Source organism: Notechis scutatus, chromosome 3, assembly GCF_049901735.1.
Source record: "Notechis scutatus isolate UNSWTSFEM ecotype Mainland chromosome 3, rNotScu1.2, whole genome shotgun sequence".
Taxonomy (NCBI): domain Eukaryota; kingdom Metazoa; phylum Chordata; class Lepidosauria; order Squamata; family Elapidae; genus Notechis; species Notechis scutatus.
The window spans coordinates 149,211,016-149,227,169 of NC_142011.1; the positions used below are offsets into that span (position 1 = coordinate 149,211,016).

At 37.0% G+C, this 16,154-nt stretch overlaps 1 protein-coding gene across 4 annotated transcripts in view; it reads right to left on the reverse strand.

The window, feature by feature from the left end:
- Nucleotides 1–16,154, reverse strand: part of ATP9B (ATPase phospholipid transporting 9B) — a 153,029-nt gene that overhangs the window by 120,004 nt on the left and 16,871 nt on the right. For all 4 annotated transcript variants that reach the window (XM_087961446.1, XM_026669929.2, XM_026669928.2 and 1 more), the window contains exons 3-4: nt 3,297–3,447; nt 412–525 (exon numbers count right to left, since the gene is read on the reverse strand). In XM_087961446.1, the coding sequence (XP_087817572.1) occupies nt 412–525; nt 3,297–3,447 (265 nt within the window). The remainder of the gene's footprint in view (nt 1–411; nt 526–3,296; nt 3,448–16,154) is intronic.

Here is a 16,154-nt window from a genome sequence, read left to right on the forward strand (position 1 = left end):
CAGACTCACGTGCTCCATTCCCCCAGCTCATTCAAATACCCCAATCTATATAAAGGTTATTGCCATGGTTACAGTGAGTTGAATGTTAATTACAGTGTTAGCTTTAAGAGGAATGCTAGTGATTACATTCATCTAAATACAATCAAAGCAACAACCCAGGCAAACTAGTGTCCTTCAGATATTTTGGCCAACCCGTTTATCCCCTGCCCATATGGTCAAAATATTTGGAGGCCACATTAGGACAGTAGAAATTCAAAACAGAAAAAGAAGAAAAATTTAAAGCTGATGAGGGATATTCTAATCTCTCAATCATTAACAGTGAGGGCTTAATCTCCTGACTCTCTGACATGGGCAAACTAGCCTGCTCATTATCTAAAGAAACAAAATAGTTTTTACAGCTTTTGTATTTACCAGAGGAGCCCAATAGGTGTAGAGGTAGCCTATTTTCAGTGCCGGTACAAACTGTGAGCAGGAGACTACCAGAAAATAAAGGTTCAAGAAAAACTTGAATTGTTCATATAAAACCTAGAGTGAAAGAAACAGGAAAACCATAAAATGGCAATAATCATAACTTATTATGGTGATGCTTCATTTAGGACTTGAATACTTTCTTCTAGCCTAAAGGAGATAAATTTATCTAGAATTTACCTCCTATATGGAGAATTAATATTTATCATTTATATATCATTTTAACATTAAAAAACCAAACATAAATTGCTTTGGTGAGTCTTATAAATAAACTTACAAAATTGATAATACCTGCCTTATAAATAGGGCTCAGAAAATAGTGGTTTTGCTAACAGAAAAAACTTTTAAGCTTGTATCTAGTTATTATTCAAGAAATCAATGTAATAAATATCACATCCCACTTTTCTCTAATGTTGTATATCTATTAGCACCAAAATAATGGGTACAGGAAAGAAAAGTACATCTTTTTTTCCACACAGAATACAATTATAAGAGAAAATAGTATGTGACACAAAATAATTCCTCTGAATTTATTGTACTATAAAATTAGCATTATATAAGTTGTCACTCTGTTCGGCCATTATCCCTAACTACCTTTAGAAAATATGTTAATACTGTAATTGATTTTAAATACATTTCCATTTTTATTATGAAAATAAAGACTGTTACCCAAAAGACTGTAGGTGGGTAGAACACACTGCAATCAATGTAAGCTTCAGACAAACCAACATATTATGGAAATTTCAATACAAGGGAAGTCAAATTGGTTTAGTAGTTATAACTAAACTACAAGCAGAAGCTAAGAACTATGCTGGAGCAATACTGTGTTTATATTTACAATGAAACATAATTATTTTCTTCTAGAATGTTTAAATTCTCATATAAATTAATCTCAGCAGGATAACAATATTTTCTTCCTCACCACTAATTAATTTAAAATCTCAGTTAGCATCAATTAATAGCTCAGTAATTGGTATTCATACTAAAGCCAGAATAGGATTCCAACTGTGCAATTACAAAATGCTTTCGAACTGCTCCATTTCCTAAGGAAAAGTTTTAAGAAAAAAATATTTGAAGGCTAATAATGCATCTGGATATGCCAACAGGTGTTCACAAATCAAGGGAGATCTTTAAAGGCATTAGGATTCTGCCTAAACCACTGAAATACACATTGTGCATTTAACTATAGTAATCAATGACTGAATATATATTTAATGACCTTTAAGTGTAAATAGACAAAATGCAGGTTTCATGCACAGATAAAAATATTTGTCTGCATGAAAAGAGTTGACATTCATACTCAAAAGAAAACACATTATGAACTCCTTTTTTCTCTTTTTATAAGGATGGGGGGAGTACTAGAAATATTCACACACGTGACAGTTGAATAGCACTGGTAAGTAGGGGTAGTGGAGAGAAAACGAATGCATAACAATTAGAAAATCTGCATTCTTATTGAAATTAAGATTTGAAAGTCGCAGCATTCTTGTCAACAAAAAAACAAAGCAATTTATTACTGCAGTAAAAGGCACAGTATATAATAGCCTGTTTATTTTATACTCATTGAAACACCTCACCCTTAAGAGTTACTTTTCAGTCAAATATTAAATTAGAAAGTACAAGACTAACTATCAAAAGAATCAATGCTAAAGTCATAATAGAATTTAGTGAAATTAGTCAAAGAACAAAAAATGCCAAACTGTGCCCTTTTGTGATTTACACAAATTGTATTACAACAAATTATTATTGTCAGTACTGAAAAGAATTCTGCATCTTGAAAACCGTAATAAGCAAAAACAAAATCTGAAGGGACAGGAATGTTATTTTAAACTGGATTTACTTAATAAGGGGTTTTGTTATACGCCTATAGTACACATAATAGGCAGTACAATATATGCTTTTCATATATAAAAGGAATTACTATATTTATGGGTTTTCTTGTAATCTGTACCACTAGCCATACTGGAAAATGAGCTTTCTAACCATTTATTCTGCATTTAAAAGAGGGTTACTTTACTCAGGGACACAAAAGGAAAAGGAAGTTCTTTCTCTTATAACCCACAACTGAAAGCTTACTCTGACATACAGTTTTACAGTTGTAAAACGGTAAATTAACTCTTAAGAAACTCTTAAATAAGAGCATATGAATGATTTTTACAACCGTTTTAGAAAACAAATTTGGTCAATTTGATTTCTGAATATTGGTTATATCTTCATTAATATATAAAATGTAGCATATACATTTCACTTATTATACAGATTTAAATACACACTTAAATATAGATTAAAATCTGTATTTCTACTTCTTTCCTAACAGCTTAAGCCATGCATCTGAAATGTTTATATAATCTTTAGCTGAAAATGTTATTAAGAGGAATTTTTATTTATACATACTGGTGGGACAAAATAATTACCAAATATATAGTTAAAAATTATCACATAATTTAGAACACCAATAATACTTATTGTTGGATCGTAACTGTTTTTAGTGCTATCCTACACACCAGATAAATATATAATCAGTCACTGTTTTTTAAAGATGTTTTTAAATTTGCTATAATCATCACAATATTTCATTTGTTACATAAAAGTTATTTCTTTTGAAAACAGATTTTCAGTTTTGGAAAACTAAATACTGAAATCAGCCCCTAATTGTACTTTGCTCCCAATTAACTCTTTCATTAATTGAGAAAAAAATTCTCAAAAGTGAAACTATTACAAGAAAGATCATACAACTAGATGTTCATAAATATCATGTAATAATATTGTAAATACAATATTCATATACATATAACATGTAAACTAAGTGTATCTTTAGGTTGCCTTACCCCAGGTATAAATGTAAAGACATTGTATTTTTGGTTTTTTATAGCATTTCTTGGATACTTTTCTTCACATTTTTCAGGACATCCAAGCCAGACTGTACGCGCCTTAAGTTCTTTTTTCTTCCGGCAAATGTTTATAAGCCAATCACAGCAACTGCAGAAAGAGAGAGGAAATGAAGGACAGAGAATCATTGTCTTTAATTTTCAACAAGAAATCTTACAACATACAGTGGAGAACTCACTCTGTTAAAATTAACTAAATGTTCCTTAAAATGTTATTCTAATTTAAATGGAAGTTTTTTCTTGGAAGAGGAGCAAGCCAATTTGATATGGGGAAAGTGTTGGACTACTAGCAGAGACACACAAATTCAAGTCCATCCTTAGGTAGTGAAATTTATTCAGTGACCTTAGCTAATCATTTTCTGTCAACTGCTCAAGGAAAGGAGGGATAGAAATCTAACTAGCTAACTAAATATATAAACCAAAACATAACTATGAAAGCAAGTTTTATGCATAGGTTTTTCAGAGTGAACTATTTCCCAGTCTTGCTCAAGTCAGACAAAGCCCAATACCACAGTTAAAAAGATACTAACCTTTGGTCTCAGAAGATTCATCGAAAGATCTGGGCACAGCTACAAGGGATTTCTGATATTTCTACCTCCCTTCCACATTATAGCTATTCCAAAAAGGTTTACAATTTTCTAGGTCAGTGTTTCAGAGCATGAAACAGAAGTGAAAAGTTCTTGTATGTGCAATGCCATGTATAACCTGACTGTTAGTTATAATACTAGGATAAAGTAGTACTGTACTAAGATTAATAATAATCTTGGTGAAATGTAACAGCAAATCTAACATGTTTCAAAAATCAAAAAGAATAGTCTTGGTCACTTGAGAGCTTTAAAAAGTCAACTCCTCAATGGAAGGAATCGATTCCTCAATGGCTGCCTAAAAAAAGGAACAGCTGCTTCAAAGAGGTACTGCATTTTTCTATTAATATGGTTGGAATAATTTTTAAAGCATGCGGAATTGTATAATATAATGTCATCCTTCCAAATGCATTAGCCATGTACTTCCTGAAAAATATTGGCTTGGCAATGACAATTTTCTTTTTCTCATATGAGTTAATTTTTGATTTTATAAATTTATTTCACAATTAAATTTACAAATTATAAATTGTAAATTTCCTTATAAAATTAAATTCAAGGCTAAAACTAGGCAGAATTAAAACAAATGATGATGAATGATTTCATTAGATTTCTACATAAGCATATAACCCAATGTAGTTGGTATACAGTTTGGTTTGAACCTGGGACTAGATAACAGATAATTTCCAAATCAAGATTTAACAGCTAATAATGTGTTTTATAGTGATTTTAAGTTAAACTTTATTAAAGCAAACAAGACAATGAAAACAAATAAAATATTGATTGCTTTATAATTAAATAATTACAAAAGATAATTGCTAGAGTGCAATCGAAAAATAAAGTATAACGCTTTTCCACCAAAACTACTTATTACTTATGAGAGGGTATGAAAATCTTCTTGTATACAGTATCTGCAAGTAAATATGGACTCAGACAGGCAAACAATATTCTCTCACAACTAACTCAGGCCTTTAGAAAGATGAAAATCATGGTTAGATATAGAAATATTCCTTGCTAAAGCTGGAAAAGATAAAAAAAAGTTTCTCTTAACTTTCTGAAGATCAGATAAGCAGGAGAGGACAATGACTTTCTTTATGAAAGAAATTGTTTAGTTAACATTGTAGTTCTGAATATATTTTTTTTCATTTTGAGCATATAATCACTGAATGTTACAAGGGATGAAACAGGTGAAAATGAAGGAAAAAGTGTGTTACTTTTTTGTTATGAAGAGCTTAGAAAATTGCAAAAGTGTTACAAGCTGCGAGTACCCTAAAGGGAAAAGTTTTTTTTGACACCGGGAAAAAAAATCTTTTTGGCTGTGAGTGGGAAGGAGAGTGAAAAAAATCTGAGCAAAATTTGAAAATAAGGAGAAGATTGCCTAGAATTGCAAAGAGTTTAAAAACTTCAAAAAATATATTTGAAAAGGATTTGTGATTACTTTAACCCCAGAAAGAGAAAGTCAAGAAGAAGAAAGTATCTAAAAGAAACAGTCTGTTTGGATTGTTTGGTGATTTTGGAACCTTTGGAAATTATTTCTGATTAAATCATCTGGGTGGTTGTTTGGAAAAACTTTTCTCTACACAATGGCATCATCTATGGATGAATTGGAACTTATATATCAAAAATTTGAAAGAGAAAAACAAGGAGGTGAAGATGGACTTGGCACTATTTTCCAATACTTAGAAATGGCGATTTATATTTATGTGAAGCAGAATGAGGATGATGGGGATAAAGAAGAAGGAGAAGCCATCTTTGATGAGAAAAGGACTTTGATTGGAGAAGGGAAAAAGCGGAGGTCTTTAAGATCTGGAAAAACAGCCCAAAAAGAGAAGAATAAGGTGGAAAGGGACATTATGTTAAGAAACAACAGAAAGGGGGAAAGCAGAATAAAAGGGAGGTGGGGAGACAAGGGGTTAAAGAGGACAAGGAGAAGAAGAAGCAAGGGAGAAAGGATGGTGGGGAGCAAGATATTAAGAAGCAAAAGTTTTTCAGAGATAATGGATAAGTCTTATTGTTAATGGGATTCTAGAAGGTACATAAGATTGCATTTTTATATCTGTATTTAGAAGTAATTATAGAAAATTAGAAATAATATGTAGTTTAAAAGGTGATAAAATATTTAACATAAACAAGTGAAATTTTTGTTAAGAAAAAGGGAGTATTGTAATGAAATATGATCCAAGATTATGATGTGGGGGGTAATAATCGTGGAAAGCATAAGTGTTCCCACAAAGGCATGACATTCAATTGAAATGGATAAAATGTTTAAGATATAAATGATTGTTAATATTAATAATTAGAAGATGGTATATTAGCAAACCTTTTGTGAAATGAGATTTGAAGTAGAAGGAGGAGGAACATTTCAATGAAATATTGAGCTATAATATGTGATGTGGGGGGGAATAATTTTGAAAAATAGGGCTCTCATAAAAGCATGTGATTTAATTGAAAAGTAATGAGTTAAATATCTAAGATATGAATGAATATCAATATTAATGAATAGATTTGTATTATTTTTGATAATATAGTATAATTTTAGAATGTACCAGACAGAATACCAATGTAGGTTATGTATTTTATATTAAGTACTATAAATACAGAGGAAAAAGACAAAGGCATCATACTCCATATAGTGTATAGGAGAAAGTACTTCTTTTTTTTTTAAAGAAGAAAAATAAATGATTGGCTGGAATAGAACAAAGAATAATAAATATTACGATATGAATTGAGAGGAGATAAAAAAATAAAAATGAAATAAAATTGAGAAAATTTAAAGGAGAGGAGAAGTTATATAGAAAATTGAAAATGTTAAGAAGATATGAAATGGTATGTAAAATGAATATGAAATTGAACTTGTGTCTGTACCAAGAGTTTTAACCCGGGACTAAGCAACTTTCAGAAAAGAGATTTTTTATACTTTTATGTTTTGTGTTTATGTGTATTTATGTATTGTTTGTCTTGAAAAATAAAACTTGTTTAAAAAAAAAGAAAAAAGAAAATTGCAAAAGTCATCATATTATTGGAAAACTTAAGATTTAAGCAAGATAAAAGCAATTCTGTCCGGCTCCTTGAAAAGGAGGTGTCCCCTCACAATGGCTTGGGATTACCATCATTGAAAGGAGCAAAGCATCTGCGGTGGAAGCTGGACCCTGCTGGCAGAATAGCTGGTCCCCGCCCATTGAAAGGGGAGGTGGAATCATTGCAGGGTGTAAGTGTGTAGGCATAGAGGTTGATACAGGAGATCATCTTCCCAAGCAGCTGGGACAGAAGAGACAGGGGAACAGTGTGAAGTGGTCAAATTCTGTTGATCCACTCGTTGAGGCTCTCCTGTCTCTCTGGGGAAAGGAAGACTTCACAGCAAGTTGTCTCGATTATGACACCAAGGTGCAGCAGGCGGGGCATTGGCTGAAGATGGCTCTTGACGAGGTTTATGGAGAATCCATGCTCCTACAAGAGTTGCATCGTGATTCGAAGGTCGTAGATGGCTGCCTGGACATAGGTGGACTGGATCAGAATGTCGTCCAGGTAGCGTTGGACTCTCACAGGCAAAGCTCGGAGGTAAGCTGCCAATGCTGCTAAGAGTATGCTGCTAAGAGGGCCTGGAGTATGGCATCTGCCAGAATTCTGACCTTTTGCTGGTTGATGACAGCACTTACCTTTTGTCCCTGGTTTCCACCAGGTACAGTTCCAAGGCTATTCTGAAAAGGTTTTCCCCGGAGCATGGGGCAGCAGCCAACTTCCACTTGCGCCAAGAGTCGGTCTGCCAGTTGTGCATCCAGAGAAGGTGCCTTGCAGACACAGAGGAAGCCATTGCCTTTGACGCAAATCTGGCAGAGCTTAGGGTAGCGTCAGCCATGAATTCAGCAGCTGCAATTATTTTGTTGAGGTCTTGGTGGGCCCTGACATCAGTGCTGGGTAGCTGGTCTTGAAGTTGGTGTAACCAACGTATGACTGACCTCGTAAAGAACGAGGGCATGGTGGAGGCTTTCACTGCCCAGGCTGCAGCCTGGTGTATGCGTTTCACGGTTTGCTCTGATTTTTTGTCCTCAGGTCTCAAGACATCTTCCAGTTCTGTGGGGGTTCCTGAGGAAGCAAAGGTGGCTACCCCCGGGGGATCAACAGATGGCACTGCCCAGGCATTAGCCAGGGAGGGACCCACATTGAAGAATCTTTTGTCTTGTAATGAGGGATGGGGCCCCGACAAGGGAGCAGAGCATCAATCCGTCACCAAATCCAAAAATAAGAGTGGGGAGGGAAGCACCTCATTTGGCACTGGGCTTGGAGAATAAAGAGTCCCCTGGGGCCGTGAGGTCTACTGGAGGTTCAGGTGCCACCTCCTTGCGCAGTAACTAAAGCCTTTTGAAGAAGGGGCCTAAATAAAGAAGGTCTGAAGACAGTCGCTGTTATGGGCTGCTCCAGTCTACTTTCCTCGTCGGAAAGAAAGAGGTCCCTGAGTTCCCCTTCCACCTCCTCTGACCCAGAAGATCTGCTGTGCTCTGAGGGGTATGAGGAGCCTCTGTCTTCCTGTCCTGCCCAGTTAGGGAGATGGGAGGGATACATGAAATCCAGGGGTTTGGAAGTTACCCTCTGGGGAAGGGGGTTTCCCTGGTAGAAGAATGGAAGGATACTGCTCCCCCTGCTAGTCAGAGGAGCAGCTGGAACCCCTCAGCGATGCCCTGTCTGACTGCCACAGAAACCATAGATTGTATATCTTGGGGCCTATTGTCTTGAGGGGGAACCATAGGGCAGAGCCCTGCCAATGTGGGGGTAAACGAAGCTTCCACCTTGGGCCTATATCCCCCTTGGGCAAAAACCCCTGAGGGTTGTAAATTCCAGTATCCCAAATAGCAAGCCTGAAGCTAGGCCCAGTCCTGCTAAGGTCTTGGGGAATGGAAGCCTCATCAGGCCTTTCAGGGGACCATGCCTGAAGGTGGCTTGCTAAACTACCTTCTGACCCTACAGTTCCTGGGGCCTGATTAGTATAGGTCTGAGAGTCTCCTGACTGAGAAAGGCCCTGTTCCTTTAACTGCTGTAAATTTTTGGCAAACTGTTTTTTCAATGCAGCATGTCTCTGCCTTTCAACTCTGAGTTCTGACTTTGAAGTTTTCTTGGAAGCAAGGGCCTTGGCCCTGATCTTCACTGCTGTTTCCCTATTAGCTGAAAGGACTTTTGGACACCTTCTCTTGAGAGGCCTTCTTGACACCTCAGGGCCTTGGGTAACCTGCAAGCCTGATGGTTCTGGCTGGGCCCAATCATTTTCTATTTCTCAAGAAAGAACACTGGAGGTGCTATCAGCTCCTCCACAGGGTGTCTTCTGAGATGGAGGCCAGGCCGAATGGATCACTGCTTTGAGGCCCAATCAAAATGGCGCCCAAAAGAACTCAATCCTAAAATGGCCACCAGCCACAAGGTAGGAGGCTTTTGAGGAACGACAGTTACAGGCCTGGATCTTGAGGCCTCACTCCGTCAGGCTAGATAACTTGAGCGCTGGCAGTTGCAGCCCTTGGCAGTCTGCTTTCATGTTGGGGATTTGCCCCTCTCACCTTCCCAAATGTCAGCTGGGAGGCGCGATAGGGATCGGACCTAGCTCGCTGAGGGATCGCGTGGAAGGCCCGTCGGTTCCTCCTCCTACCTGAGGCCCAAATTGCGCTCCGGGAGACACACACCGCAGAATACCCGCACGGTTGGTCTCCTGGCTTGGAGGCTTGTAGGTGAGCCACGCATCGAAGAATGGCGTGCAAGGCTCTGCGGCAAGCGGCACGCCTCATAGAAGCAGTGTGGGAGCCTCCGCGGCTTTCTCCCAGTGCTGTTAATGGTCAGTGCCCTGCTGGGACAGCTGACCAGCACAGAAGAGTGGGTCCCTGCTCTCCCTGCGAGCGCAGCTCTACTGGGTCCTCAGGAGTTGTGCTGATGTTATCTTGTTCACTTTTTCCTTTTTTTTTGTATCTAAGATCACTATACTATTAGCTCCAGAGACAATAGCTCTTAATGTCAAAAGAGCTGAGTCAAAAAGCTGGGGGTCTCTGCAGAGGCTGGCTTTTTATAGTGGCAGACTCAGCTCTATGACATCAGAGGGTGGAGTCATATCCCAATGCTGGACTCTCCAAGCAGCATCGTGGAGAACAGATAGGTGACTTTGGGCTAGTCACTCTTCTGTCTCAGTCTTAGGATGGAAGCAATGGCAAACCATTTTTGGAAAAAAAAACCTTCTCAAGAAGACTGCAGGAACTAGTCCATGCAGTTCTCAGGAATCAAAAAGCTGAATTGAAGGGACACACATATATATATTTCCAATACAGCTCTTTCAATATCTTGTGCACTTCAGATTACAAACCGGAATGTTTTGAATGAAGAGCCATTTATAAATGGTGGGTGATCGTGCAACCTTTCCACTTTACTTTTTTCTCCCTCCCATCTATCCTTACAAACTTAGGCAGCAAATAACACAATCAACTTAACTAACACATTACAAATTCTTGAACAAAGTTTGGCACAGCTCAGCGGTTGTGATGTTTCTAAGAAAAGCTGATTGGCACTTAAACATAAGCACACTTTAAGCCTTCAGATGCACTGAGGTCTCACTGATGGAAATAATTATAGATTTTGACAATTCAATGTTGAAGTATTTATTACAAACAAATGGGTTTCAATACTCTGAAAACCTACATCATTAGCTCATCTCCATGCAGAAACAAAGTAAATCCTTTCATTTTGTATGGAAATGTTGTTGTGCCTTTTTTGTCATGATGTTTCTTTGACCAGAGAATAAATAAAGGTGTCTCTAAATAAGCAACAGCATTTGGTTATGTTCAGAGATAATATTTTGAATCGGAATCTAAGGACAAAAAACAACTCTAGGAATAAAATATTCATGTTGCTAATAAAAGATATTAATGGTAGTTATTTCTCATAGATTTAAAGTAATGTAAAAATTGGAACACGAGGTATAAAATGTTTATGGTTTGCATATCTAGATTTATTTACTATCCAGCTTTTAAAAAAATATTTATTATCAAGCTTGTGACAAAGTCATCAAATTCTACAGGGGAAAAAGCCATTTGAGTCAATTTAGTGCAGAAAATTATGGATAACATCCAATGATATCTGTCTTATGAAGAAACACAACAGATTCCCCCCCTACCTCCAAAACTCCCATCATTCCCAGTCTTCTGGTCAAGATTCAAAATGTGATTCAAAGTATGAGAGCAGCTGCATAAATATACAAGACTTCCCTAGTTTAATCTATTTAAATAATAGTTCAATCTATTTAAATTTATTTGTTTATTTATTTATGTACAGCATGCTAAAAGACCAGGACTATTATTTGAAACACATAAATATAGCATAAAATACAAAAAAAAAAAAAAATGGTTAACAGCTTATGCAGCAATATCTCCTGGGTGTTTTGGCTAAGGGCAAGTATAGTATCTTTTCTTAGCAGTTTAATACTTACACAATCTGTATGTATTATCTAAAAGCCAAAATGCAGCCTAAGCAGTGTGCACAAACCAGAACTTCATTAATTGTATTTTATTTTACTAAAACAAACTCTGCAAAATAATATCTCCATGAACATTGTAAAGAGTTCTTTTGTTTTTATTTACTATTAGGCCAGTTCATTGTTGCCTTGTGTATGCAGGCATACACAGGGTATACTAAAGTCAGGCCCAAAAGAAACTTTATTATATAAATTACATTAACTGTTCAAATTGGTTGGCCTTTTCTTATTACTCCTTATTTGTTTGATGCACAATCTTTGAACATTCCTAAGTATAGTAACAAGAAAAGTATCAATTAGTAAAATATATTGTGGTTGGTCTGTGCGGCCTAACTTTTGGTATGCTCTGTATATTCCAGTATGGTCTGGGAAACAAAATAGGCTTGCTAAAATCTGTGTATAACTTTTTACAGTGATAAATACAAGAAGGAAAAATAAGTCCCCCAGTTTGGTTTTGGAAGATTGTGTTTTTAAAAAATCAGCAGTTATTAAATAAATCTGATACTAAAACCCTCACCTTTCTACACAACAAATATGTTGCACTTAAACAGAAGTGTAGAAGCCACCTTAAGAGTACAAACTAATCCAAGTATTTGGTATTTCCTTCATTTCAAATGGAGCATTAGTAGCATCATTTTAATAGGGATAAAGTGTTTTTATAAGAAATGGAATGTAAATCTCTTGAGAAAAAAAAATCAATCCAGCCCAAAGAACTCTAGAGTATTGATCTACATGCATTATAATTTCTCTAGCTAAAAGAGAATGCCCAAATTAAAATGAAGAGAAATAATTACAGCTAAACACTCATTATTTTCACAGGCTTTAACAGTTATAAACATAGGTTGCAAATAATGCATTTTTCTGAAAATTAAATGTTTTACACATCACAGAAATCAACAGGTTTATATGACCAATTTTGCGTAAGGTGAGATTGGATATAAAAAGAATTACAGTATACTTAGCAAAACAATTGCTCAGTTAAAATACTCATTCCAGAGAATACTTTTATGAATGTTTTTAATATAGTGCAGTCAATGAAAAAATATGATTAATAAATTTTGCACAATTCACAAATGAATCAAACTTCTCTCCTAGTGACTAGTTAATATAGAAAGATCTTGTTTCTTTTTACAAATTATCCAACCTCAAGAAAAAGAATTCATTTAAATCAGATAGGCAAAAGACTGTCTAACAAAAGCTAATTTTCTGAAGTAAAAATAATAATAAAAATACATAAAAAGATCCTTTTCCAGCCCAATAGGCAACAATGATCTAGCCCAGTGGTCCCCAACCTTTTTTGTACCAGGGACCAGTTTCAAGCACAAACACTTTTTCAAGGACCGGGGGGAGAGAAGAATCGAGTTTGGTGGTTTGCTTGCAGACGTTTCATTACCTGACTAGGTAACATCTGATGTTGTTACCTAGTCGGGTAATAAAACGCGTCTGCCAGCAAACCACCAAGTTCAGGGCGCCTCGGCCCTGCCTCCCTCAGCCCCATCCCTCAGGTGTCTCCCTCCCTCCCTCAGGTGTCTGCCTCGTTCCTCTCTCAGTTGCTCTCTCACTGCTCCAGGAAGAAACTGCTTCAAAGAAGCGGGGGGTGGCTTTTCCTGTCGCCGCAGCTCCTCCGGCGCCCGTTTACCCCACCCCACCCGCCCGCCCGCGGTTCAATCCACAGTGCTCCGTTCTGCCTGCCTGCCTGCCTTCTTCGTTTCGGAGCAGCTTCGGCTGATAAAAAGAGGCGAATAGTTATTATTCGCAGCCGAAGCTGCTCCCAAACAACCAAACAGGCAGGCAGGCAGAAGGGGCACTGAATTGAAGCAGCGGGCGGGCAGGGTGGGGGTAAACGGGCGCTCGGAGGCGCTGCGGAGACAGGAAAAGCCACCCCCGGCTTCTTTGAAGCAGTTTCTTCCTGGGCTGGTGGAGGAGCGAGAGAGCAACTGAGAGAGGAACGAGGCGGGAGGAAACCAAAGCTGCTGAGCCAGAGAGCAGGACAGGCTTGGTTGCTTCCTCCCTCCCCTTCTTTCATTTGTGTCCTTGATCCCCGATCCCAGCAGCATTCACTGAAGGCAAAGAAAGCCGCCATTTTTTAAATTTTTTTTTCTTTGCGGCCCGGTACAGAGTGCTCCACGGACCGGGACCGGTCCGCGGCCCGGTGGTTGAGGACCCCTGATCTAGCCAATGCTAAGCATCTATATGTTCATTTCCCCCCCATAAACTAAACTTAGTAGCTGTATGGTTTAAAACATTTAAACTGAGCCCATGGACAGTAAATTGTGAAACATATACAGGCAGTCCTTTAGTTAAAACCCACTTGTTCAGAAACTGTTTGAAGTTACACCACCACTAAACAGGGGGTACTTATGTGGGGTCTCCATAGTTGCAGGTGTCACAAGGTCTCTGTGATCACATGATTGTAATTCAGGCACTGGATTATCAGCTCACAATTATGACATTGCAGCATCCTATCCCATGGTCATGTTGTCACCATTTCTGATCTTCACAGCCAACTTCCAACAAGCAAAGTCAATAGGGAAGCCATAGCAGATTGCAAATGGTGATCAAGTGACCGAAGGATGCTGTGATCATGTGACTTCTGAGACTGCTGGAACTGCCATCGTAAGTTGGCATGGTGATATGACATGTGCCTCATGACTGCATTGCTTAGCAACAGACTCTTAGTGCGGATAACTGTTGGTAAGTGAGGACTACCTGTAAATCAAAGTGGAAGTGGCAAATCTATGTGTACTAGACTGCTGCTATGGATATAATACTTTACCCAACAATTGCAAATCAGATCTTATAAAGATACACAGAAAGACTATCTTAGGATTCTCTTATATATTGCAAGGGAAAAAAACCTCAAACAAATAATGTTTTTTTCTCATGTCAAATGTTAAACTGCAAATACTGATCTTAAGAAGAAAAACTACCGTATTTGCCGGCGTATAAGATGACTTTTTTGCCCTGAAAAACATGCCTCCAAGTGGCTCGTCTTATACGCCCAGTCGTCTTATACGCCGGCAAATACGGTAAGTGCCTGACATACACATTAGTTCAGCAAGGGGAATATAGCAGCCAACATTTTTTATCATCCTGCAGAAGCTGGCTTCACTGCAGTCCATTTATCAATGACATATAGTTTGTTAAATAATAATAACAGACTAATATTAACATTGGAATCCCATTTCCTATAAGAAGCAAAGGAGTTATGCATGGTACTTGACATTTAGGAGAAAAGGAATATAAGGAAACAAAAGAATAATTTTGCAGAGAAGATGGCTAGAATTAATCCCAATTTTCTCCTAAACTTTATTTTAGGTTTGCTTGTCTGATATGTTCGAGTTTAGGGGTTGAAAAACTGGGGGCATTGCTGAAACATCCAAGATCTTTGCCACTACCATGATGGGGCTGATTGCAAGAAGTTATGTTTCGCCAACATCTGAAGGATCACAATTTTGGAAACAAAATATGTCAATAGCCTTTTTACTTAATAGTTCTTTGTGTTATATGATTCCTGAGGAAAAGGAAAAAGGAAAGTAGTGTACAGGATTACAATTTTGCATGTAGAAATCAAATCACTTGGGTCACTTCTAATGTGTGATTCAAAAACAGATAACCAGATCTTTAGCAAACTATTACTATAGCTCTTTACTGCAAAAAGTGCATTTAATATAAACTTAAAATGAGAATGCTCCTGACAATGCAAGACTAATTTACTCGAGAGACTCTGCTGAAGTCAAGCATGAGAGTTCAACACAAGAGCTTTATAAATGACAGGAGAGTACCAGGAGATAATTTAAACTTGTATTCACTCTAGAGTCATCAGTTACATGTACTTTTTAACCTTTAAAGCTGAAATGTTAACTTATCATCAGTTAATGAATTTACGTTTCCCCTTTCACCAACATCAATCAATTCAAGATATTACCCACTGTTAGTGAATTAGTGTTAAGACTCTGGGGAATATCAGTGAAAGGGTACTGCCATCTTTCTTTTCAGGTCATAAAAATAAGTTAGGAATAAAGCCTGCAAATAAGAATGTTGCATATTGTAATCTTTAAACAAATGAAAATAGGTAGAGCTATTACAGTACTATTACCAAAGCAAACAATGTAATTTTTTCTTCTCAAACTTCAGGCAGTCTGAAGTCTTGAGCCCTACGTTTATCTTTTGTAACACTCTCTAAAGAATACCTTACTTAAGAAAAATATAAACAATTATTTGAAGAATAACATGAAATTTATTTTTAATATAGAAACAACTTTTCTCCATTTTACTCCTTTTTTTAAATGTGGGATTTTAAACCTGCCCCATTGGTGGAATTTGATGTTCTATAATTTATATAACATATAATCATTCTGACAGAGTTATAGTCTTCAACCACTCCTTGCTAAGCATTTTAACAACATACTGCAAGAAGGTGAAACTGAGGAACATTTGACAAAACCTATCTGATAATGAAACATCCAACAAGAGGAACAGCATCAGACAACTATGGGCCAACTTAAGAAACTAAGGGACTCACCCTAACTTTTAGAGGATAATATCCTCATTGCAATAAGGCACCATGATTGGAATTTAACTCCCAAGACCTTATTCCATCAAAATGTAATGATTTTCCCTGAAGCTAGCAAATGCCAAATTTTGTCTTGAATTTAATGGAAATTCCTTCTAACTACTTTAGTTTATTTGTCTTCTATGGATTTCACAGAAATTTTA